The sequence below is a fragment of the Gekko japonicus genome, unplaced genomic scaffold (genome assembly GCF_001447785.1).
Source record: "Gekko japonicus isolate JY-2015 unplaced genomic scaffold, Gekko_japonicus_V1.1 scaffold266, whole genome shotgun sequence".
In the NCBI taxonomy this organism is placed as follows: Eukaryota; Metazoa; Chordata; class Lepidosauria; order Squamata; family Gekkonidae; genus Gekko; species Gekko japonicus.
The window spans coordinates 241,612-267,659 of NW_015166428.1; the positions used below are offsets into that span (position 1 = coordinate 241,612).

A 26,048-nucleotide genomic window follows, 5' to 3' on the forward strand; every position below is an offset into this window, starting at 1 on the left:
CTGCATTCCAAAGAAAAGTGAGAGGGTGGATATAAATTTCACAAGAGGGGTCCAAGAGAAGACCAGTCACTTGAAGAATCTAACATAACTTGAAGCCAGTGAGTCAGAGCACCAGTTATGGGCAGTTTACCGACTCCATGAGAAGAGAGCATATTGCAATTGGCATTAGAAAGAACCAAGGCCGCAAGACAGACTTTTAGAAAACACGGATCTCAATTTAGACAAAGTGGTTACAATGTGCCAGGCAGCTAAGATTATCAGCAGCAGGCTAAAAATTAGAGAAAGAAATCCAGATCCAATTACTGTAAAAACAGACACCAGAATGCAGAAGGGACTGCATACAGAAAGCAAGCCAGAAAGTCTGCCACGAAGACAATGGGAAAAAATGAGCCAGGAAACAGAGCAAGGAGATGCAGAAGGTATGGCTACATAAACACAGAGAGACTATCACAATAACTTGAACTGGTTTAAAGAGGAACAATGCTGTTTCTATAGTCTGCAATCAGAAGCAGCAAGTCTAAGAGAGAAAACTCGTTCAGATGCAGGGACAACCTATGGCTCAGAGTTGCATGAGAGATCCTTGGGGGCTCATATGTTCTCTTATTTGCAGCCAGTACATGTGAACAGCAACCTATGGTTTATCACAAACCAGGAAGCAGAGAGAGGGAGGGAACAGGAGGAGAGGGTGGTGACCCCAAGGTTTGACTACTACCTCTGAACTGACTACACATAACCCCAAAAGAGACAGCATTGCGGAAGAATTCCATACAAGTGCTGAGTCTGAGAAGCTATCTGTGCATGACACAAAACACTTGCTGTCTTCTGTAAGGATGACTATGGCTGAGGCCAGACACGCCATTTGGCATGGTTGGGAAGTGCTCCTATTTCATCCGTTGGTTTTTGGAACAGAGTTGCTCAATCAGACATTTCGTTTCGCGGCAGGATCAGCCCGTCACTGCGCAATCAGATGGCACAGATGGGAGAAGGTTTTAATTTTTGCCTTTTGTGCATACGCATAAACGAGGGTGCAGTTTTTTCCACATGCGCTTTCCAACTTCCGAAATTCAATTCTCTTCTTTGACCACTCACCTATCCTTCAAAGGAGCACTGTGATCCCCTTGGTTCACAGTGAACTTTGGTTGTCTGAAAAAGATCACTCCCTTTCCTGCTCGCTTTTAAAGCTGGCCTAGAGATGGGGATGATTATGCAGTTATGCGCATATCGCTAAGTGAGGGAAAAAATGGTGCCCAGTCAGGATGGAATGAGCAAACCATCCTGACAGCCTGACAGCATGCTTGAGTCATCAGACTAGGGAAACTCCATCCATGGCCAATCGGCGAGCGTTAGGACCAGAGTTTCCCAGGTGTCTTTTTACTCCATTTCAGGGGTGGACCAGGACAGGGTGCCAACGACTGCTGAACCTCTCACAGATGGTGCAGTCCAAATGTGCACTTGAGTTCCGTCAGACATCAGTTTCGAAGTCGGATCTAAAGGCATGTCTGATCGCAGCCTAAGAACAACATACTGGTCTATTACAAGAAGAGTCCTCTCTGTGCAATATATTATTTATTAAGTCTTTCAGTGTTGCCAACTCCAGATGGGGAAATTCTTGGAGCTTTGTGTATGGGGGCTGGGGAGGGCGGGGTTCAAGAAGGGGAAGAACCTCATCAGGGTATATAATGCCACAGAGTCTACCCTCCAAAGCAGCCATTTTCTCCAGGACAGGGTGCCGACGACCAGTGTTCCCTCTAAGCTGAGTTAGTCTGAGCTAGCTCACAGTTTTTTAGCCTTTGGCTCACACATTTTTGTCTTAGCTCAGGAAGGAGGGCTCCAGAGCAAACTAATTTATGCAGTAGCTGAATTACTCACTCACAACTTTAATGCCACTAGCTCACAAAGTAGAAATTTTGCTCACAAGACTCCACAGCTTAGAGGGAACATTGCACAACCCAATCCACAAGCACCTATTTGTTTTTTCTTCATTCTTGCACTTTAGATTTAGAACTGATCCCTGTCGTCTGGGTATAAATTATAATCCCAGGAGATCTCTAGGTCCTACCTGGAGTTGGCAACCTTACTTTTACAGAGAACCATCAGTGTGGTTAATGCTTTACTAAATAACATCAAGACCAGAGTCCATACCACAGGGAGGCAACCATCTACAAATACTGCACTGTGATTTTTAAAACCAAAGACAGGCTGGTAAGAGCAAGATGAGCAGAATATTTTGAAATCTTGGAGTGAACTGCACATTAACTTTAAAATCCTTTGACGCATACCCATCATTATATTCACTGCTGTTAGTGGAACATTGGCGCTATAAATATTCCAGTCTTTATTTTAAACAAACATTTGTTGGCTTCATATATTATTTACTTACAGTGATAATTTATGTGCTTTTTTATATAGAAAAAAAGCACATTGTGTGGAAAAAATGCCATTTGTTTCAGCCAAACCAAAATATCACTTGGCCCAACCATTTAAAGTTTCCTGGCTATTCCTTTGGCCTAAACAATGTAAATCCTCCTCAGTCTGGAAGAATTCAATTTCTGAAAAGCAAACACTAGCTTTTTTAAGTACTTCTTTAACAAAAACCTAACAAACATATCAATAGTTTCAGGAAAGATGACAGATTAACACAATCAAAAATAAAAGGTTGCAAACTGGCCTCTATGAAACATTAAAGAACTTAAAATGGACATTGTTTGACTTTGAAAGTTAACACCCTGTTCTGTTCTCCCAGACATTGTGATAACATATGGACTCCAGGAAAAGGTAAGGAAGGAAATAAGAAAAAAAAAACCCAACAAGTAGGGGGTCAGCAAGGACTTGCTGAGGACATCTTGTTCCTCTACTACTTCCTCTTTTCCTTTCCTGAAAGCCCCCATAACCATCCCTTTGTCCCATCAACCAGCCAACTTACTCTTATCTTCCCCTCTGTCTTCAGCTTTCCTTCCTTCCCTTACTCTGGCACCTTCTCCCTGGGGAGAATCTAGCTGGGTTGCATGGTGCCAGTCACTGGTCTGTGCCAGATGCAGTTGAGTTGAACCCACAACAACTTGTGGTAGGTACCTCACTTTTCCTTATATCCCCCCATACACTATTTCCTCCTAACAGCCCCCACATCGCTCACTCACAACTTTAATGCCAGTAGCTCACAAAGTAGAATTTTTGCTCACAAGACTTCACAGCTTAGAGGGAGCATTGGTACTGACTACTTTATAGATGAAAATTTATTGTAAACTTTCCCATCAAGCTCTGCAGATTCAGTGTAACAGAGGCCATGCGATTCACTGCTCGAAAGAAGTAAGAAGTCAGCCTACCAAGGAAGGGAACATTAAAGTGTAGTCCATACTTCAGTTTTAAAACAAGAGATGCCACAAGGGAAGACTACTCTGCAAGGAACATCTTTGCAGTTCATCTTTGAACTGAAAGCTCCAGTCTCAGGGAGCTGGTTTTGCTTACTCAGTGGGAAAGCAAAGGTATATTCTTGCACATACATAATTCAGCCTGTTAAGACTTGGACTAATATTTCTGTGGGGGCATGGATTTCTCTCTTGATAGCATGGTTTTCCCAGCTTTCCCTCTCGCACCCCAGCCCCAAATGATGGATTTTTCAGGCTGTCATGGGACGGGGGAGGCAGGGAAATTGTCTTCTCCAGGTTCTTCTGCCTACAAAAATGTTAGTTTGGGCTAAACTACATATTGCAAGTCTACAATCAGTCATCAAATACGTAGCCAAGGGCTACATATTTACTGTACATTCTTCTAGATTAATTGGAAGAGCCAAACTGAACCTATTTTTAATTGGTATTTTTATAACAGAAACATGAATTATAAAAACACCATATTTTTATTCTGCTTTTTGGCTAGAAGACACAAGAATCAAAATCTAGTGCAAGTGACAAAGCGTAATACAAAATACTCCTTGGGGAAAATGTTCTTAGCAAGGGGACATCAGAAGGAGTGAGTTACCAACCACAGTTGCATCCAATAAGATGGAAGGCCCTGCATCAGTGCTTACCTTGGTTAGCTTTTAGACCAGGCTGGATGCTTGCTTCATGCCGACAATTAGCACCAAATATACTGCGCCATTGTTGACATCAGCCAGAGGAGGAAGTGTGAAAATTCAGGGGGTGTGAGGAGAAGGGACTACAGGAGCATACAGTATGCTTCCAATTTCCTGTTCAAAAGATGGCGAGTGTTACATGCGAGACAGACCAACAGTGAAACAGGACACATTTATCTGTGATAACTACAATTTCAGTTACTTACAACCACAAAGTGATGGTTTTCCAATTTAATGATGTCTCCAGCTCTTTCATCCATTTTTCATTCTGCAACCTATAGAGAAAGGGAAAAAAGTATACATTATGTATTTTAATGTTTTGCCACAGATGACAACATCAGTAATACATTTATTCGTTGAAATCAGTAGTAGACAACATCAGTAATACATTTATTTGTTGAAATCAGTAGTAGTAGTCTTTCCGGCTATGGCGGCACGAATGGCGGTCGCTCTCTCAGCCCACACATGGATTGGGGGGTGTCCGCACAAGATGTTCCATTTGAAATTCGTATGAAGCGGAAAGCTTATAAATTCTTGCAAAACCATCAAATCAATTATATATGGTTGATTCCAGAAGGACGTCTTCAAATTTGAAGAGAAAAGAGAGAAGATTGACTCCATTTTCAAAGCTCAAGACTTTTTGAAGAGACATGCCAGTTCAGAGGAAGAAGCAGAGCTCGCAAAATGGGAGGTATTGAGCGGAGAAGAAGACAGCGGCTCGGAGAGGGAGGACAAGAAACCGGAAGAAGAAGGAGCAGCTAAAGGTCCATCTTATAATTTGAGAGATGTAAAAGGAAAAAACCCCAAGACTTGAAGATTTGTTCGGAGAGCACATTAAAGGACTGTATTAACCCAAAAGGACACTACTAAAACTATTAATTTTTTTTTGTTATTTACAGGTCAAGATGAAGGACGATCAGTCAAACACAGAAGAAGCTGAAGAATTTATTGTTACTAACAAAAGACTAACTTACTAATTAAGATACCACTCACCACTTTTCTTAATCCCGCTATATACCCTCCCCCTTTCTGAAAATTTTAAAGCAATAAAATTGTCTCCTCTTTAGGAGAGTTAACTATAAAAAAGAAAAAAGAAAGAAATCAGTAGTAGTAGTCAGTTTATTCGGTATATCACCAGCCCAATTACAAACAATACAAAAGGGTACCAATAATATATATAAAACATTTAAATATAAAACTGCGTTTGATCTGCATATGTTAATTACAAAATTACTAAAACTCTAAAGTTCTACAATACTCTATCAACTGTTATTCAACTGTTGAATAAATATTATAGAGGTTATACAATTCTACTCTCTATCTCCTTAGTCTTCTGGATTCTTTCATCGTTGAAATCAAAGTCTTCCGAGTCAGACATGGTAACCCAGACTTATTAAAAATAGAACTTAAGAAATTAAATATACAGATCGCAAAGAAAAAAACAAACAAAATATTTTATTGCTCCCTTTTGTCATCTCCCATGTCTAATATCAGATTGCAAACTTCTCAGGGCAGAAATTCTTGTACTCTGTAAAGGGCGATGCACATTGATGACACTATATAAATAATAACTGTTGGTCCTGGGTTATGAGTGTCAAGTGCTTTGCCCAGTTTGTTTATTTATCTAAAACATTTTAAGCCACCATTCCACTCAATTTAGGGTCTTCAAGGAAGAGCCATAGAAATATTAAGCATTATGACTAAATCATTTGGTTCAATATGCAAGTTAGACAAAGAACGTCTCAAGAAATCAAGAGATGCAGCCTAAGATATTATGTATTCATTTAAAATATTTGCTGGCCAATCTCTGCATAAAAACACCCAGCATAATCAAAAGAGGACATCAAACAGCTAAAACATAAGAATATGATATGCATCATTCCCTTTAGTGTATATCTACTCAGGTACTTCAATAGACCTCAGATTGTGCACCAATCTTCTGAAGAGAGTAAAAGGAAAGCAAAAAAGGGAAGAAACTTTTTTTAGCTTTTTTTTTTTTTTTGCTAATCTATTTGTTTTACATAGTGGAAAACAATTTAAATATTTAGCTGTGAAAAATGCCCTATACTACCATGTAACTATGTTGTTTATCTCACACTTTTGAAGGTCTTCTTTTCTTTAATAGCAGTCCAAGTACATGCTGTTCTGGAAAGCATCCAGCTGCAGCATTTTCATCTACAGCCGGTATACCATGAGCCTGGCATACCTCGTCTCTTCTGCATTTTATTCTCACTTGGAGGAGAAACCTGCATCTGTTGCAGTAAACTCCACCTAGCTCCTAGGGTTGTTGGGGTTTTTTTACTCCCCTCATTTTTAAAAAAATCTGAAGAGTCTTGAAAGTAAGTCTTTCCAGCAATGATAGATTGCATGGTTTGTTACTGATAGGGTCACTAAAGTTTTTAAAACAAGCCTATCAATTGGGGGGGGGTAACAGGTGAACCTACTGGAGGTGCTGCAGTTCTCAGGGCATTCACATGGTGGCCTTAGGCTTACCAACCTCCAGGGGGAGCCTGGAGTTCTCCCAGAATTACAACTGTTCTCCAGACTACAGAGATCAGTTCCACTAAAATGGCAGCCTCAGAGAATAGACTCTATGGCATTCTGTCCCTACTGAGTTCCCTCCCCAAACCGCAGCCTCCCCAGAATACCATACCCCATACTTCTTGGCTTGGTTAGATCCCCCCCCATTCTGCTTCACGATAAATCCCATGGCATGATTCAGTGGAGGTCTCACCGTGCAGTGGATTCACCAGTAATTAGTGTTGGACTAGGCCCAGGGAGACTTGGGTCTGTACTGGATAGCTTCGGAAGGCAAGATTGCACTATGACCACCATCACACAGTGTGTTCATCCATTACAGTGGGAACTGGGGGGCAGGGGGAAACAGGACAGCCTGAACATAAACTATGATAGGATTTAATGGTTACATTTCTTTTGTCATGCTCCTTGAGGCCAAATCAAGTGCACAGATGACTAATCAGGAGTGAGTGAGCCCCAGAAACTATTCACAAAGATCACTGCCTTCAAAAGAAGAAAGTTATTGATGATATTAGGTGCCTACCCACCAGCACACAATCCCTCTTGGGTAACCCAGCAGTTCTCTTTTGTGTATGTTTTGCAGCTGCACAAATCACAATGTTACTTGGTGCGCAGCATACTTAAACATTCTGTTCTCTCTTCGCCCTCTCTAGCCCAAGATGATTAGATAAAGAACTCACTTGAGGTTTCTGAATGGCTAATCTAAGATAGCCTTGTGCATTGGTACCAGGGTTGGCCAGGCTATTCTCTTCTGTAGGGAGTAGTATTGCTTTGTAATGGTATTTATAAGGCCCTGCGATCTTAAAAAAAAAAAAAAAAACATAGAAAAGAGCAAGAGTCCAGGATCACCTTAAAGACTAACAAAATTTGTATAAGGGTTAAACCATGAAAAACTCCTACCTGCCACAAATTTTGTCAGTCTTTAAGGTGCTCCTGGCCTCTTGCTCTTTTCTACTGCAACAGACAGACTAACCATGGCTACCCATCTTTAAAAAACATATACAGTGATGGGAGAGTACCCTACGAACATCACAGTCACCAGTGTTCTAGCAATTGTTCTGACATGTTAGGTTAAAAAAAAAATTACTCCCTAGACTATGCTGGTACACTACATCCCACAACTGTCTTCTCGTCACATAAAAAGCAAACTGGGCCACAGTTACACTTAGAAAGCTTCCAGCAGTTGTTTTCAGGCAGTTTGAAAGCCTTCACACATCATGGAGCTGCTAATCCAGATTTGTGACTATGTTTACACTTGATAGGCTTCAGCAGTTAATTCTGGATGTCCAACAAGTACTCTAGCAATCATGAACCCAAGAATTTCTCATCTGTGCATGACACAAAATTCACACAACGAAAGAGAATGAGTCACCACAGCCATACACAAATTATTTTTAAAGGTCTGTGCTTGTTATAGCTGTAGAATGTTAACACTACATTTATGATCTTAAGTCCTATTTCAAACAAATTAAATTTCAAACAATCACTGGCTCCTTTATTGCTAAACATTCTATTTGAAACAATCTAAAAATAAAGAATTCCATTTAAAGAAAGATCATCTTCAGTGCTGTGAACAACCATCCTTTGCATCGAAGTCCTTGCCCCCACAGTCGGAATAACGAGACGGATAACAGTTTGGATCAAACAAGGGCCACTTTATTAACTATATACAGTTTATTAACAAAACCCGGCAAGGGAGCATTTTCTACGTAGCGGAACAGACAAGGCAGGTGTCAGGCTGACCAGCCTCCTTGTCTAATACGTGGGCGAGCCACCAACCCCGGTCTTGAGCCATTAATCTGGCTTGCGACCAGCAGCCCAGCCACTGGTAGCCTCCCAGGAGCGCCTACCCCTGAAACCATACAGCTTGCAGAGAGGAGCTTACCCAAGAGGTTCCCAGAGGGAATCCTCATTCACTGCCAGGGCCTTAATCGCCCGCAGGCCGTTCCTGAAGACCCCCCAGTTCCCAAAACACGGGACGGCTTAAGGTGCTCACCATTTTCCGCTTCCTTATCCCTGCCCTATTCTGCCAAAGTGACCAACCTATTTAACAGCCACGCCCCAACACGTTGTTCCACTGCTCCAGTGTAAGGTAGGCGAAAACACTACCACCCCATTGCCAATCATGGGTAATAGTGAAAAATTCCTACCTGGCCCCCTTGGGCAACCAGCCTCAGCCTACACAGCTGTAGAATGTTAACACTACATTTATGATCTTAAGTCCTATTTCAAACAAATTAAATTTCAAACAATCACTGGCTCCTTTATTGCTAAACATTCTATTTGAAACAATCTAAAAATAAAGAATTCCATTTAAAGAAAGATCATCTTCAGTGCTGTGAACAACCATCCTTTGCATCGAGGTCCTTCTCTCAAAGCATATATGAACAATAACAAACAGACTAACTGAATGTCTTCCTGGTCCACCGCTATATAGACAAACTATAGAAAGCTACCTTTAAGAGCCCGGCAGAGAGGCACAGTTATCATCAGAGCCATTGACCTGATAGGGTGAACACAAAATCATCCTTATAAAGTTTACTGCATTAGAGCAATGGTGTTGCCAGCCACGTGGTGTTTCTCAGGATTCTGCATACTCAGGCTGCGGTCACATGGAACATTAGCCACGCTAGAGAGCCGGAAGATAGGCGGATTTTCCAGGCGCAATCTCACCGCCACATCTGAGAAGCGTAGAGCTCCCGTGGCTCACCCGAGGCTTCCTGCCGAAGATGCGGGGTAAAAAACTAGTACCTCGCAGGGCTCTTTTTGTAGCAGGGACTCCTTTGCATATTAGGCAACACACCCCTAATGTAGCCAATCCTCCAAGAGTTTACAGTAGCCCCTGTAAGAAGAGCTCTGTAAGCCCTTGGAGGATTGGCTACATTAGGGGTGTGTCACCTAACATGCAAAGGAGTCCCTGCTACAAAAAGAGCCCTGCTAGTTTCCGGTAACCGCGGGGCAAGGGCAGGCGTCTGATCGCATTTCTGGTGGCATCCGGCGCCCGCCCATGTCCCCTTGCAAAAAGGTTTTTTCCCCCCAAGTCTCCATGGATGCGCACAAGCACCCAACGAAGCATGCGCATACTTTGGTGTACAAAAAACCCCACAAACCCGTTTGCCACATCGCGCTGCTTCTTTGCCACGCAGCAGGATTGTCCTATGATCGGCACCTCCCCCTACCCACGGGACCTCCACAGGACCTCCACGGGAGGTCTGATAGCGCAACCGCACGTTATTTAGCCCCGGGGCAAACTTCCGATCCAAACAGAAAGAACAAGATGGCAGTCTTCCTGTCTTGGACCCTATTTATCTGCTTCAACCAGGGCAAGAGCTTTTTCGACCCTTGCCCCCAAACTGGCAGAACATGCTCCACCTGAGATCAGGGCCCCACGGGACCTATTGCAGTTCCACGGGGCCTCTAAAATGGAGCTTTTCCACCAGGCTTTTGATTGAGGTGGTGGATGTTCAGCCATTTTGGCCTCCCCTGTTTATGGCTCCTTTCTCAGTGCCTGCTGTCAAATAATATTATTGGGCACTGGAGCACATATATTCACCTGATATGAGGCATGGGGTTTGATGATATTTTCTTATCGTGCCACTGTTTATTGCTTTTATTGTTTTATGGAGTGCGTGTTGTAAGCTGCCCTGAGCCCATTTGTGTGATAGGGCAGTGTATAAATGGAATAAATAAATAAATATTAATAATATATTGGATCTAATTGCAAATATGATGATACCAAAGTTAACGAATCAGGTGCTTTTCATTATTGCTGCTTAGAGGACTTACCTGTGTTGCTAATGAAAACTACATATTGCTGTGGCTTCGATGTCAAGGCATTACCGAGAAGAGCAACAACAAGGGCATCTTTGGTGACAGGTAGGCTAGCTGCTGACTGCCATGTTCATACTCTCTGGGCTCATTCACATCTTGAACGTGTTGCCCTCATTGTTCTGGTGCTCAATAGCACAATGTTCAACATCCAGTTGTGAGAACCTGCTTCCTCTGAACGATGTGTCATGTAACGCATTGGCTGGGGATATGACTGAGCTTGGCCTGTGGTGTTTGATTTGTTTCACATGTATTTGAAAATGTATTTGAAAAAGTGTGCATGCACACGAAAGCTCATACCTTGAATAAACCTTTGTTGGTCTTTAAAGGTGCCACTGGACTCTAAATTTGTTCTATTGTTTCACATATGCAAGCCATAGCTTAATAATGCAAACACTGCGCATCCACTGAACATGTGCGGTCTTGTCATATGTCAACATATACACCTACCCACCAGGGTAAGCCTTCGCTGGATTTCACCCTAGGCAAAATAATTTGGGTAGATCAACAGTCAGTTATAGGGGGGGTTTTTTACCTCTTCTGCTGCTGTGTGACAGGGAACTGCCAGTATGGAAAGTGGGGCATGGGATACATTGGTATGTACAATTGCATCAACTAGCCTAATGCTTATCATTGACTCACTAAGTTTGGCTTAGGGAGGTAGAACTATATTTCTCAAGAATACAAAATTAATAACTCTGAAGTCCCATTAATTTTTTTCTTAAGCAGTTGAGGAAGCTGTGATTTAAAGGAGTGAGTTGCTACCTACAACAAAGAGAACACTACTTTGATGCTTAAATGTCCCATTTCTGGTGTTTGAACAGTCATGTTTACTGGGAATGGATACTGGTAAAAACAGTTGGGTCCAACACACTGGACCATAGCTGCCTCGGTGGCCCATATGAGGGCAGAAAGTAGGGGTAAAAATAAATTTTATAAAAATAAATAAGTAAATAAATGGAAGAGCTGCAAATATACACTTGTTACTTGCCATCGATGAGCACTTTGGCCTGCCTGTTGTTCACCTGGCTGTTGCTCTTGTGATGAAACTGCAAGTGGTGAAACACACACAGGCCCCGGTCACACGGGCCGGATATCGCGGGGGGGGAGGCGTGGCTAATTGCCTCGGCGCAGTTTGTTCCGCGATTATGCGATCAGACGCACCAGCGGCACACCACAGGGCCTTCCCTCGGTGCCGGCGGATAAACGAGGGACCAGAGGGGAATGCCGCGCTCGGGCACAATCACACCACAGGTTTCTGGAGGCAGCCCGTGGCAAACGTTTACTAGTACCTTGGAGGTACTAGTTTGTTAACGCACTTCTTCAGCGGGAAGCCGCGGGTTAGCCACGGGAGCACTACGCTTCCCAGATGTTGCGGTATGATCGCGCCCGGAAAATCCGCCTATCATCCATCTCTTTAGCGCGGCTAATGCTCCATGTGACCAGGGCCACAATTAAGCAATTTGTCCCCAAAGTCTAAAAAGAAAGAATACTCAGAGTGAAAATGAGCTCTACTTATGAATTTCACTTATACTTTTGTATTTTTAAATTTTTTATCCCACCCATCAAGTGGACCAGCTTCCATGGTTCTCCTCTTATAGATCTTAACCTCACAACAGGCCTATGAGGTAGCTTAGGCTGTGAGTAAGGGCATGGGTCAACGTCAGCCAATGAGATTTCAGGTCTTGAGTGGCAATCTGAACACATGACTAGCCTGAAACACAAATCACTACACCCAGCTGGCCTTTCTGGCTCATTTTCTGAACAAGTTTCACTTAGGACTGAAGCCAGCATGAAGAGTTTATTCTGTGCATGGAAGAAGAAGAAGAAGAAGAAGAAGAAGAAGAAGAAGAAGAAGAAGAAGAAGAAGAAGAAGAAGAAGAAGAAGAAGAAGAGTTGGTTTTATACCCTGCCCTTCACTACCCGAAGGAGTCTCAGACCAGGTTACGATCGCCTTCCCTTCCTCTCCCCACAACAGACACCCTGTGAAGTAGGTGGGGCTGAGAGAACTCGGAGAGAGCTGTGACTAGCCCAAGGTCACCCAGCTGGCTGCATGTGGAAGAGTGGGGAATAACACCTTCTTTTAACAGAAGAGCCACTTGTAAGCTGAAGGAAAGCTCCTGAGACTGTAGGAACTTTCTCCAGCCTAAAGTAGAATACCATCCTCTGTGTGTTTGGCCAAGCCATAGATATGCTCACAAAGGACAGCACATCACCAGTAATGACCCAAATTCCCCTGCTCCCCCCCCCATTCCATCAAGACCATTTAGACTTCATTCCCCAAGACTCAACAAGGAACTAGGCGCCAGGAAACACATCAGCAGGAACCACCACTGGGAATCAATGGTTTAAGTGCTGTGAGTGGGCAAACGTTCAGTTCTTTCCTCCGAGCTTTTTGACAGGCTCTCAAGTTTATGCCAGCCAGCACCAGTCCCAATTATTTCCCCACCCATAAAAATGTTTAAAACAATAAAAACAAGTAAATATTTTAAAATTTGCGGATGCAATTGTTCTAAAACAATAAAATCTTGCCACCCACACATGTGCGCGCTGAGCGACATAACAATTCCATGTTAAATGATCAATGGTGGAGAAGAATATTGCTCTCTCATTTTAAAGTCGAGCAATTTAGTTATTGTGCCTTCTATTAATTAGGAATACATTTATCCCCAGAGATAAATGGGCTACCAACAATAATTCAGGTTAGAACCCCCTTTCTACTATAATCATAAAAGATAATAAAACCAGAGATGTAGACACTGCAATGTAACTTTAAGCAAAATTCTTCCAGAACCAACCAGCACGAAGCCACTTTCTGATAAGTACTGAGTCTAGTCCAAGTGGGGACAGAGAGAGGCACCCTTCCCTTGCAGAGATATAAGGGGGAAAGCATATTTTTCTCAAGAGAAGGGGAGATAGACTTACTTTTTTGTTGTTTTGAAAGCTGGGAATTCAGATAACCCACCCCACCTACAGTCACAACAGTATATCAACATAACAGTGTTCTAGTGCTGTTTTTTTTAAAAAAAAATTGTGGAAGTCCCAGTGGCTCAAGGGAGGTGTGATGGCCACTTCTGGGGGGCTGCAGCATGGATATACAGGGAAACCTGCCATGCGAAAGCCCTGTTGCTGCTGCACTTTATCTGTAACTGCATCAGCAATGGGGGAACCACAAACCCCTGTCCCCCTGAGGAAGGCACCGAAGTAAAAAAAAGAAAGAGTAGCTCAAGGTCATCCAATGAATGAATGAATGAATGAATGAATAAAAAAGGAAAGAGTAGCTCAAGGTCATCCAATGAGCTTTATGGCTGAATGGGGATCTGAACCCGAGTCTTTCTGGTATGACGTCAACATGACACCTGCTCTTTGATGGGAGGTGAAGAAGGGAGATCCGAAGCACTCATTCAGCTTACGATGCACGTGAAACCCCGGCCATCAGAGGAAGGCTACAAACTTGGCTGAGCAGAGTGACGGGATACGAGCACTGGTTTTGCCATCAGTATGGGAACCGATACTAAGTATCAGTTCGAAAGCAGTATTATAAAGGGCATGATTTGCAAAAAGAGTGTGCATTGGGTACATTACAGTGGGAGACTTACATAGTCATCTGTGGCATCCTTGACAGCTGTAATGCTCAGAACCAGCACTAAAGGAACAAAGGTGGTAGACCAAGATAAAGGAGGATATGTCAGGGATCAGCTGAAAAAGAAATTTATGCCTCCATGAAAAAAAAAAATCTTATGGGACAAGAGGGTTTGAAGAGAAAGCGGAAAGAGCACTTGCTGGGGGGAAAAAAACCTTCAAATTTGGAGTCTTTCTGGGATTCATCAGACACTTAGGCTGAGTTCAGATGGGCAGTTTGCCCCGATATAGGCACATGCCAGAAACGTTTCACAAACGGATTAAAGGAGCCGTTCACACAGGGATATCTGTCAGGTGTTCCCCAGCCGTACTCAGCCGTCTTGTAGCGCTTGCCTCCCGAGTGAAAGTGGTACCTGGTGAAAGTGGTAGCAAACCCTGGAGAGCGTGGTCATCCCATGTTCATCCCACACCAACAAAGTGTGAATGCCAAAAGTCGCAATTTGCTTGTGTGCATATGCGCATATGCGCATATCTCCGGATTACCAAAAAGAAAGCCATGCCTTAAAGCCACGCCTCCGCCAGGGGCAGGCCAACAGTGTGAACGCTCCCTTGCACCTCCTCCCCAGTATACTCCCGCATCAGTCGGTGCAGTGTGACCGAGAAAACCAGGAAAAGTTTGTGCCGGATCTTTTTGCCACAACTCCCTCGCACTTCAAACTGCCAGTCTGTCCTCAGCCTTAGCTTCTGCATTGCATGAGAACTCCAAACCAGCAGCATTCTAAGTGGTTACCATATTGTTGGGCCTACTAACATAAATCTTTGCATATTCTACACAGTCACTGAAGAAAACTTGCCCCAAGTTGGCAAAAAAAAAGGTTCACTACAGTATCTGAATGGTTTTTAAAATGTAAAACACATCATTAATGACGAAACTGTGATATTGCCTAGTGAAACCATGAACTAGAGAACAAAAGGGCACTCTTTCTGATGTACCAGGCTGACAAAGACAGAGGTGATGACAAGCCACATTTTCCCCTCTCTTTCATCGAGATTAAATATTACCTGTAAAATCAGGAGGGGGGGGAAGTAGGTATTTGCAACCCGCTGGAACTGCTCTAACAAGTTTATAGGCAGAAAAGTTATTATACTTGGATGTCTGGATGCAATTGTTAGCCGAATTGCTTTATTTACAGCAACTGGCAATTTATAAATGGGTCCTTGCCAACTATACCAAGGTCCTGTTCCCACCAAGGGTTACCAGTAAAAGATTTCGAGGCTGTTGTGGTTAAAATAGATGTCTTTTACTTAAGAATATAAATCTCATACAAACAATACTGATGCACTCACACATTCAATCAAGCCCATTAGAAATACAGTATTAAAATAAGCACTGTTGCATTAGCAGGTGGGGGTGATGATGGGCAATACTTATCTGTCCTGCAGCTTGGTTGTTCCAATGAAGAATGGATGGGAAGAAATAGAAAACAAAGGGATCCACACTACCAGAACTAGCTGGCCTGTGCGGGGGTCTCTTGACTGCAGATCAAGAGATCAAAGTAGAGGCAAGGGTTGGGGATAGCAAGTGGAAGTCAAGGGGAGTAAAAAGCAGACAGGTGTTGTTGCGGGGATTGCTAGCTAGGAAGGGCCAGGTGAATGGTCCTTTCCTTTTATAGGGGGTTCAAGAGATGGGTTGTGGCTGTGCCAAATTCTTGACCCACCTACCTGTTAGTCCATCCCAAAAACAATCCTATCGGTTGCATGTAGGAAGGGGTGGTTACCTATAAGGAGTGGCCAATATTGAAATCTAATACCTTACTCAAAGGATGGCATCTGGGCAGGTGTGAAAACCTTGGCGTCAGGATGCTTCATTGTAGTGTTGATGAAGCTGGCCATTCCATTGTAAACCAAATGTTCATTTGGCAGGAAATACCAATGCAGGAACAAAGCAGTTATGGGTAGTACGTGACTACAACTATTTCTGCAATGGGGGCTGTCTCTTCTCAAAGCTGTTGTTTCTCATTGCTCACAATAATGGAGGTGTGTGCTTCTTTCCCAGGCTGGTAACTGTGTAGCTGAAACCTTATTCACGTGTAAGGCTTGTGCAGGCACCTTCTATGTGTTGTATCACAACAGGTGACTTGAAATGTACAGTTCTTTGAGCCTATGTGTGTGTGCACAGTCCATTGTGTGTAACAATAAATATAGTCCATAAAGCAAATATCAATCTCATTCTCTAACACAATTGTTCTAAAACAATAAGAAAAGATTTAGAGCAGGTTAATATGAGGGAACAAAAATATATACATCAAACAGAAAAGCTAGAACAATGGAGTCAGCAGCATAGCGATTCATGGCATGCTGTTTCGTTTATAAAGCTGCTAACTGGGGTAGCCTTGCCAACACACGTAACCAAAGCAATAACCATTGTATTTTATATATTACACACTTTAAATCCAAATAATGTTTTATAATAGAGAAGTTAAAGGCCAATGAAGGCCAGCTGAACCAATTATATTTTAAACTACCTAAATTTTTAATAACTAAAACTTTAACTAGTACAAATCCACACCCTGTGGAACTCATCACATTTCAGGTTCCAACCAGGATGCAGCTGACACTAATAGCCGAGAATGCTGCATTCCTTTTGTTTTTTATTCCCGAGTGTTTCTCAACTCAGGAAAAATCCCCACCATGATTAATGTAAAACTCAATTTAAATTGTTGAATAATACACAAAGAATCCAAATTTGGCAAATTGTACCTGGATCCCATTCATTATTTGGATGTGACTTTTTGATTGTGGTTCCTGATCTGTTATAGATTTCACGGGGTAGATTAATTGTGAGATTCCAGGATTTTTAAAAACGTTTTAACACTTGGGTTAAAGATATTTGTTTCTACTTGTCAGCATCACCTTGTGGGCCCTTTTGTTTCCCAGTCCATTCTGATTTCTTTGGAAGTCTTCTGTCACAATCACGGAAATACACCCAGTTCATAACAACAACTCTTCACTTCTGCTGTCTTGATATGGAATGTACAAAGCTTCTATATTGAACTAGCCTTGCCCCTTCTCTTTCCAGTGTTATGAAACTCTCAATATTTTAATCATTCCTAATTGTTAAGCCCCTTATAATCACAAAGGTAGCAAAACTGGAATAACCATCTCCCACACAGTAGGGGATTCAATATACCCAAGGGTCTTGCTAGTAAACCATTAAAAAACACTTTGTAAATCATCCAAAAGAAAATGAAACCCACCTCCCTGCAAAAATAGCCTGATGAAAACTGAATACATTCCATGTAGTCCAGAATGTTGGTAGCAACTGAGAGTCAGTTAAAGTGAAAAGGGGAGGGGAGAAATTTACCTGTTTAACCCCTTTCCCCCCCAAAAAAAATCTTTGTTGAACCTGGAAGGTGAGATTTGGAGAGGTAAGGAAGATATCTGACTCGTTCCCTCCTCCTGCATTTTCTACCGATCCCCCAGCTGATCCATAAAATAGTGCCAGGAATTAAATGAAACAGCGACATTTCCCATGAGCCAGTAATTCATCTCAGAAAAATAAACTCAAAACCAGTAAAAGCCCTAAAAATATGTACATTTCCCTCTTTTCCTAAATGTCTGAAGAACTGCTCCTTCCTCTCTCTTCTGGAAAGCCACTGTGCAGTATAGAGAACATGCTGTAGCAGAGGAAGAATGACCAGAAGTTGCCATCTGGAAGAATACGGTTGGTACACAGATGTACATTTTGTATACAGGGTGTGGTGGTCCTTCAGATTTATCATGCCTGTCTCTCCACAATTCCAAGGATCTTGAGATAAACCCTTATTTAATGTGGTCAGTTGGGCCAAGCAGTGTTAACTTGTCCAAAGTCATCCAATAAGCTTCCCAGCTGAGCAGGGGATTGAACCTGGGTCCCCCTGGCCTAAGTCCAGCGCTCCACCTCACTGGAGATTGGGAAATTACATTAAAAGACCAGTTGACATATGGGGATTCATGCACCATGTACGCTCTAGAGTTCCATGTAACATTCTGTTATCTTGTGCACGTCTAACACGGACAGCTTTCCTTTGTGTTACTGCTCAAGCCAACGTGAGAGCTTACTATCTGTTCCCGATGAATCCCAAAGTCAGTCTGCAAGACCAGCTACCCATCCAGTTTGCTGATACAGACATTTATTTAAGCTATGGAAGCTTTGCGCTTGCATGAATACAGATGTTCACAAATTAATATCACATTCTTTATTTGCATGTAGTACAAAGGTGAGAAACCTCATCAAGACAGCAATATTAAAGAGGAGTTTGTTTCTTAATGTAGTTAACATTAGCAGGGCTATTTTTGGGCAGGAACGCACAGGAACGGAGTTCCGGCCATGCCCAGCAGGAACTCATTAGCATAGTAGGCCACACCCAACAGCAGAAATCCATTAGGATTGGCTTCATTAGGGGTGTGTGGCCTAACATGCAAAGGAGTTCCTGCTACAAAAAAAGCCCTGGACCGTTTTGACAACAGAATAACAAGCAAAAGGTGGGTGTGGCTGGATAACCACACTTCTGATAACATGGGGGTGCGTCCTAATGTGCTAATGAGCTGTGCTGGCAGGGGTGTGGCCTAATATGCTAATGAGTTTCTGGTGCTGGGTGTGACCTATTATGCTAATGAGTTCCTGCTGGACATTTTCTACAAAAAGAGCCCTGACATTAGGATGGCCGACTGTGAGCTAAGGGACCCCCCTCCCCGCCAAATGAGGTTTCTTGATAAAGATACATACATTTTTCTCTCCACCTCATTCTTCAAGAAGTGTAAAGCAGCTGCTTCTGTGATGCTTCTAGGCACAGACTACACTCTCATCTGCTCAGGCCAAACTACATTTCATGGCAGACCTGAGGCTGCTGCTAAAAGCAACATCCCCATGTCTCATTCGCTGCCCGTTGCTTGCAGTTTCATTTGGTCTGTGACCATAACATCACACTAAATAGCCCAGAAGCGAGCCAGCCACAATACTGCTGCAGGGGTCTCTGGGCTCGGACCTAACCCACTATGGTAGCAATAATCACACCACACAGTGGCAGCATGGGAAAAGGGGACAAGCAACCCTGAGCTGGCTGGGTCCAAGCCAAACAGCCCCTCCTTGAGATGCTGGGATTTGCTTGCCTTGCCTTGGTCACCATAGTAGCAGCTCATGGAGAATGTTCCGGGTAAGTTCAAGGGCCCACCCTCCCCCGCATTCTGGTCAATGTTCCCCCACTTTCCTCCTGCCAGCATGAGCCAATGATGTAGAACAAAGGCGCTTGGGGGGGTCAACAGTGGGACGGCTTCTAATGTCCTGGCCCCACTGGTGGACCTCCTGATGGCACTGGTATTTCTGGCCACTGTGTGATACAGAGTGTTGGACTGGATGGGCCTTTGGCCTGATCCAACATTGGCGTCTCTTATGTTCTTATGTTCTAAAGGTGGGGGAAAATCCATCAATATGATATCACAACAAAAGATAAAAGAAACTTCATGTTATGAGTAGAGATGGGGAAATGTGATTGGAGGTTTCTGTATTTTGTAGTTTGGTACTTGTTTTTATCAAAGGACTAGTGTTCTCAGATAAGATCTGGATCTCTCAATATTATTTTATAAAATAAATCAAGAGTTTTGATTCTGGATGTTGTCATAAGCTACAGCTTGGTGAAGGACTCTCTCGCAAATCTATTTTCAGACACTGGGATCAACGAAGCCACATATATCTATGCCAGTATGGTCAGTTTAAGAAACATATACTTCCTGCATGTCACTGATTTTGTTAACATGCTTGAGGAATTTATGAGATCTGCATATACATGTATGATAGATGTTAGATTATTTTCTTTTACTTCCTTTTTCATTGTAATCCTTTTTAGGAGAAGTGTTGTCTTCTAGTGGTAGCAGGAGAAATTCTATGTACATTACATGCTTTTTACAGTGTTTTGGAAGAAAAAGTAAAGCGTAATGAATTAGTCTCAGAGAGATCCTCAATTTGTCCTTGAAGGAGTCCAGGCAAATCAGAGCTTTGTTAGATATATTTTGTTTAAAATGCAGTCTGCACTGGAGTTATGGCAGAAAGAGGGAAGAGTAACTGAAGCCAGAAATGATTTCAAGTGGATTTTCGAGACACCAGTCTGAAAAATAATCATTTTTCATGTGTAATTTTAGTTACACATAGTGATGAACGCCTAGCTTAATTTGGTATCAACTCAGCATTTACAATGTCTCTTAAGGGGTGTTCCTACAAAGCTTTTCAGTTTCCCAACAGTCTCTACCAGGTGACCCAGGGCCAATCCCAGGTTCTGGAGGACCTTCCTATGCCCACTACCAGGACCCCCTTCCCACCCACTTGCCCACATACCCCTCACCTGCCTGGGCATGTTCCTCAACCCACTTGCAAGCTTTTCCACTACCTCAGACCTGGTAGCAACCCCACTTTAGGGAATGCTGATGTCGGTTCTCCTCCCAGCTCAAAAAATTGGTACAGGCATGCCAATGGTACTGTGAGCATGTGTCATCATGTTGCTCCCTGGGAGCCCTGCTCTGGTTTCATGTGTCCTGACCCCATCCCATAGTACCAGCCGGGATGGGGTGATTAATAAATCTAAACAACAACAACTCCTGCATATGAACTTGCAAAACAGATAGTTTGGGGTTCTTGGTTTGCCGAATGCACATGCACAGTATAACACTGCAAGCTACAGAAGAACTTTTGGGGGAAATGGTGCTCAGTTTGTAATACAGTTGAGCTTTACAAGCTGAACAAATTTCTGCAATGAACCAGGTAATTATGCATTTTGGCACTGTGACTGGTTATGGGGGGGAAATTAGTCTCCTGAGACTAGAACGATAATGCTCTCCATAAATACAAAAGATTGAAAATGATGCTCCTGGCTGATTTAGTTTATCTATGTTGACTTGAAGAACTTGTTTTCAATTTCAGTGATCTAAGTAGAAGTGATCACAAGAGAAACGTAATACAATCAATTGCATTTGAAATGAGTGATAGAACACTTGACACAAGTGCAAAGTGGCCAAATGCAAAGTGATGCACATTGGGGCCAAAAATCCTAACTATAAATACACGTTGATGGGGTCTGAACTGGTGGAGACTGACCAAGAAAGAGATCTTGGAGTCATAGTAGATAACTCACTGAAAATGTCAAGACAGTGTGCGACTGCAATAAAAAAGGCCAACGCTCTTCAAGAAATTTGGAGAAATCAAGGGAGCGTTCCATGCAAAGCTGGCCATGATAAAGGATAAAAACGGTAGGGACCTAACAGAAGCAGAAGAGATTAGGAAAAGATGGCAAGAATACACAGAAGAACTATACAAGAAAGACCTCGATGTCCTTGACAACCACGACGGTATAATCACTGACCTCGAGCCATACATCCTGGAATGTGAAGTTAAATGGGCCTTAGAAAGCATTACTAACAACAAAGCTAGTGGAGGTGATGGTATCCCAGCTGAGATATTCAAAGTCTTAAAAGATGATGCTGTTAAAGTGCTGCACGCAATTTGCCAGCAAATTTGGAAAACGCAACAGTGGCCACAGGATTGGAAAAGGTCAGTATACATTCCAATCCCAAAGAAGGGCAATGCCAAGGAATGTTCAAACTATCGCACAATTGCACTCATATCACACGCTAGCAAGGTCATGCTCAAGATCCTACAAGCTAGGCTTCAACAGTACATGGATAGAGAACTGCCAGAAGTACAAGCTGGGTTTCGAAGAGGTAGAGGAACGAGAGATCATATTGCCAACATTCGCTGGATTATGGAGAAAGCAAGAGAGTACCAGAAAAATATCTACTTCTGCTTCATTGACTATGCTAAAGCCTTTGACTGTGTGGATCACAACAAACTATGGCAGGTCCTTAAAGAGATGGGAGTACCAGACCACCTCACATGTCTCTTGAGAAACCTGTATAAGGGCCAAGAAGCGACAGTTAGAACCGGATACGGAACAACTGATTGGTTCAGCATAGGAAAAGGAGTACGACAAGGATGTATACTGTCACCTTGCTTATTTAATATATATGCAGAGTACATCATGCGAAATGCTGGCCTGGATGAATCACAAGCGGGAATTAAGATTGCTGGGGAAAAGATCAACAACCTCAGATATGCAGATGATACCACTCTAATGGCTGAAAGTGAAAAGGATCTAAAGAGCCTCTTGCTCAGAGTAAAAGAGGAGAGCGCAAAAGTGGGCTTGAAGCTCAACATCAAAAAAACTAAGATCATGGCATCCGGCCCCATCACTCCTTGGCAAATAGAAGGGGAAGTCGTGGAAGTAGTGACAGACTTCACGTTCCTGGGATCCCAGATCACCGCAGACTGTGACTGCAGCCATGAAATTAAAAGACGCCTGCTCCTTGGGAGGAAAGCGATGGCGAACCTAAACAGCATGATAAAAAGTAGAGACATCACCCTGCCAACAAAAGTCCGCATGGTCAAAGCAATGGTATTCCCAGTAGTCATGTATGGCTGCGAGAGCTGGACTATAAGGAAGGCCGAGCGCCGAAGAATAGATTCTTTTGAACTATGGTGCTGGAGAAGACTCTTGAGAGTCCCTTGGACTGCAAGAAGAACAAATCAGTCAATCCTCAAAGAAATCAACCCTGACTGTTCCCTGGAAGGCCAGATAATGAAACTGAAGCTCAAATACTTTGGCCACCAAATGAGAAGGGAGCACTCAACAAAAGAACTAAGATCATGGCATCCGGCCCCATCACTCCTTGGCAAATAGAAGGGGAAGTCGTGGAAGTAGTGACAGACTTCACGTTCCTGGGATCCCAGATCACCCCAGACTGTGACAGCAGCCATGAAATTAAAAGACGCCTGCTCCTTGGGAGGAAAGCGATGGCGAACCTAAACAGCATGATAAAAAGTAGATACATCACCCTGCCAACAAAAGTCCGCATGGTCAAAGCAATGGTATTCCCAGTAGTCATGTATGGCTGCGAGAGTTGGACTATAAGGAAGGCTGAGCGCCGAAGAATAGATTCTTTTGAACTATGGTGCTGGAGAAGACTCTTGAGAGTCCCTTGGACTGCAAGAAGATCAAATCAGTCAATCCTAAAAGAAATCAACCCTGACTGTTCCCTGGAAGGCCAGATAATGAAACTGAAGCTCAAATACTTTGGCCACCAAATGAGAAGGGAGCAGTCACTGGAGAAGACCCTGATGCTGGGAAAGATTGAAGGTAAAAGAAGACGGGGACGGCAAAGGTTGAGATGGTTAGACAGTGTCATTGATGCAACGAACATGAAGTTGAGCAAACTTCAGAGGACGGAGGAAGACTGGAAGGCCTGGCGTGATCTGGTCCATGGGGTCGCAAAGATTCGGACTCGACTGTGCGACTGAACAACAACAACAACAAATAGATAGTAACTCTCATATGGGGGAAGTGATGCTCTGTATTCTTGGTGCTGGGGGGGGAGAGTGGGAGGGCTTCTAGTGTCCTGGCCCCACTGGTTGACCTCCTGATGGCACCTGGTATTTTTGACCATTGTGTGATAGAGTGTTGGACTGGATGGGCCATTGGCCTGATCCAACATTGGCTTCTCTTATGTTCTTATGTTCTTAACAAAATCCATTGATCACATCTGTGTGACAGAGTGACAGAGTGTTGGACTGTGTGACAGAGTGTTGGACTGGATGGGCCATTGGCCTGATCCAACATTGGCTTCTCTTATGTTCTTATGTTCTTAACATAATCCATTGATCACATAATGTAAGAAATCTTAAAAATCATAAAGATGACTACTTAAGAAAGATGGTTTGCTACAGAGGGAACCAGGGAACTTGGGAGATTTAACTTTCTTTCCTAAATCCTCAATTAGCATTTGATCAATTTAGTTGCCATACCACCCTACTCAGCTATAAAAAGTCATATCTAAAATTTTACATAGTTTATTTATTTTTTATTTTATTTTTGTATTTATACCCCGCCCTCTTCGCGATTTATTTTGGCTTTCCTGGTTCTGGGGAGGGGCAAGAACCTGTAGTGAATCTTTCCCCCAGTCAAATGAAGCTCTTATTCAGCCACCTGTCTGGTTTCTCTAAGCATAAAACAAATTAAGGAGGGGGGCAAACCCTACCAAAACAAGGACAACTGGGATCTTGTGAGACTGTGGACCAAACTACATGATACACCTAACACATGTCAAATCATGGATGTACAACCAGATCCACAGTCAGACATATATCACAGGAAGTCTCCTAAAGGGTTTCATGGCGACTTACAGCTTTAAAATAAGTTCAACACAAAACAAAAACAGATAACGAATATACACACACACAAAACAAAAGCAGCTAATGAATATAAAATATTAACATTAAAATGTTAAACTATTAAATATTAACATTAAAAAGTTAAACAACCTATTGGGACTGGGAGGGGGAAGAATGAGTTTCCTGTTTCCCTCCAACTTCCTTTTGCCAGTGGAAAGGGCACCACTGCAGGGCGGGAGGGAAACCCAAAGCTCCTCCCAGCCCCTCCCAGTGCCCCCTCATGGCACCAGGTGAAGGAGTGCTTTTTAAGGTGAGTTTTTCTTATGCACATCTGACCATGATTCTGATGATTGAGCATCTGTGACTTGACGCATGTCAGGCATATTGTTTAGTTTGGCCCTGTGTCTTGTCAGGCATTTCCTGGTTGCTAAGCAAGTTTGAACACCAAGAGAGAACAGGAGAAAAAGCAACAGAGACAGGAAAGCAGAAAGAAAAGTATCAAGGAGAGCAAAAACGGGGGCCATCAAGGGGAGAATGAAAGAGCAGAAGCAAAGGGGGGCAGTAGTGGGGCGATGGTGGGAGAAGTGCAAGAAGTACAAATAACTTGGAGAGGGCAGAAGTGGGGTTTCCCCTGCCCCACAAGTCCTCAGCCCTGTGCTTGGCCACCTCCACCCCAGATTTGGATGTAAATTTGAAAGTCTTCAGTTTCTGAGCTGTGGGTGGAGGAGAAGGAGAGAAGAGGAAAGGTCGCCCTTCCACAGCTCGTTCCTATAACAAAGCAACCACCATTTATCTCACCAAGCTTTGCTACTATGTCTGAATGCAACTAATGTACATGAAGCAATCTGAACATTCCAGAGAGGTGCAATATGTGGTTAAAGCTTATTATTGTTATTCATCTCGAACTGGGCACAATCCAGGAAAACGACCATTGGTTACTCACCGTGAAGGGTCCTTCTCCTCTGAGGCTTGGAGGACATCTTGTGGGTGATTCCCAACCATCTCTTAGGGAGGCAGGAACTTCAAACTGTTTCCTGTTTCCTGTGTTGGGAGTCGCCCTCAACTCAGTTTTGTGACTCCGAAAGCAGTATGAAAGCTAAACAGTGATAATAAAACTCAAATAACAGTGTTAACCAAACAGATCTGAACTGTATAGAGAAAAAAATATGTAATACGAGGTAAGAAAGAAATATATACATAATAAGAAGCTTATGACGACCCGGGAGGGCCAAGATGTCCTCCAAGCCTCAGAGGAGAAGGACCCTTCACGGTGAGTAACCAATGGTCGTTCTCCCTCTGAGGTGGAGGCCATCTTGTGGGACCTCCCCGAGCAGTGTCCCTAAGTTTGGGAGGGATGGTCGTCATGTAGAGACAGGATAGATTGTAAAACCCGTCTCCCAAAAGCTGCATCGGCAGAATCAAACACGTTTATTTTATAATGCTTGATAAAAGTAGACAATGAGGACCAGGTAGCAGCCCTACAAACTTCCTCAACTGAGGCCCTGTTGGCAAATGCGGCATTAGCTGCTGTACTTCTCAGAGAATGGGCGGTAATGCCAGCTGGCACCTGTTGGTTCATGGCTTTGTACGCTTCTGCAATGCAATTTCTGATTGTGTTGCTAATAGCGGAATTTGACATCTTCCTCCCCGTGTGCGGAGGAGAGATGTTGATGAACATAGCCTCTGTCTTTCTGAACGCGGCCGTTCGAGTAAGGTAACACTTCAGCATTCTCTGGACATCTAGAGTATGCCAAATCTTTTCTTATGTATGTTTCAGAT

At 43.1% G+C, this 26,048-nt stretch overlaps 1 protein-coding gene across 1 annotated transcript in view; it reads right to left on the bottom strand.

Moving 5' to 3' along the window:
• Positions 1-26,048, bottom strand: part of ATP8B4 (ATPase, class I, type 8B, member 4) — a 95,730-nt gene that overhangs the window by 65,686 nt on the left and 3,996 nt on the right. The window contains 9 exon segments of the mRNA XM_015411779.1: positions 3,245-3,319; positions 4,276-4,322; positions 4,325-4,344; positions 11,423-11,484; positions 14,035-14,112; positions 14,114-14,134; positions 15,080-15,158; positions 15,160-15,198; positions 24,606-24,696. Of these exon segments, the coding sequence (XP_015267265.1) occupies positions 3,245-3,319; positions 4,276-4,322; positions 4,325-4,344; positions 11,423-11,484; positions 14,035-14,112; positions 14,114-14,134; positions 15,080-15,158; positions 15,160-15,198; positions 24,606-24,696 (512 nt within the window).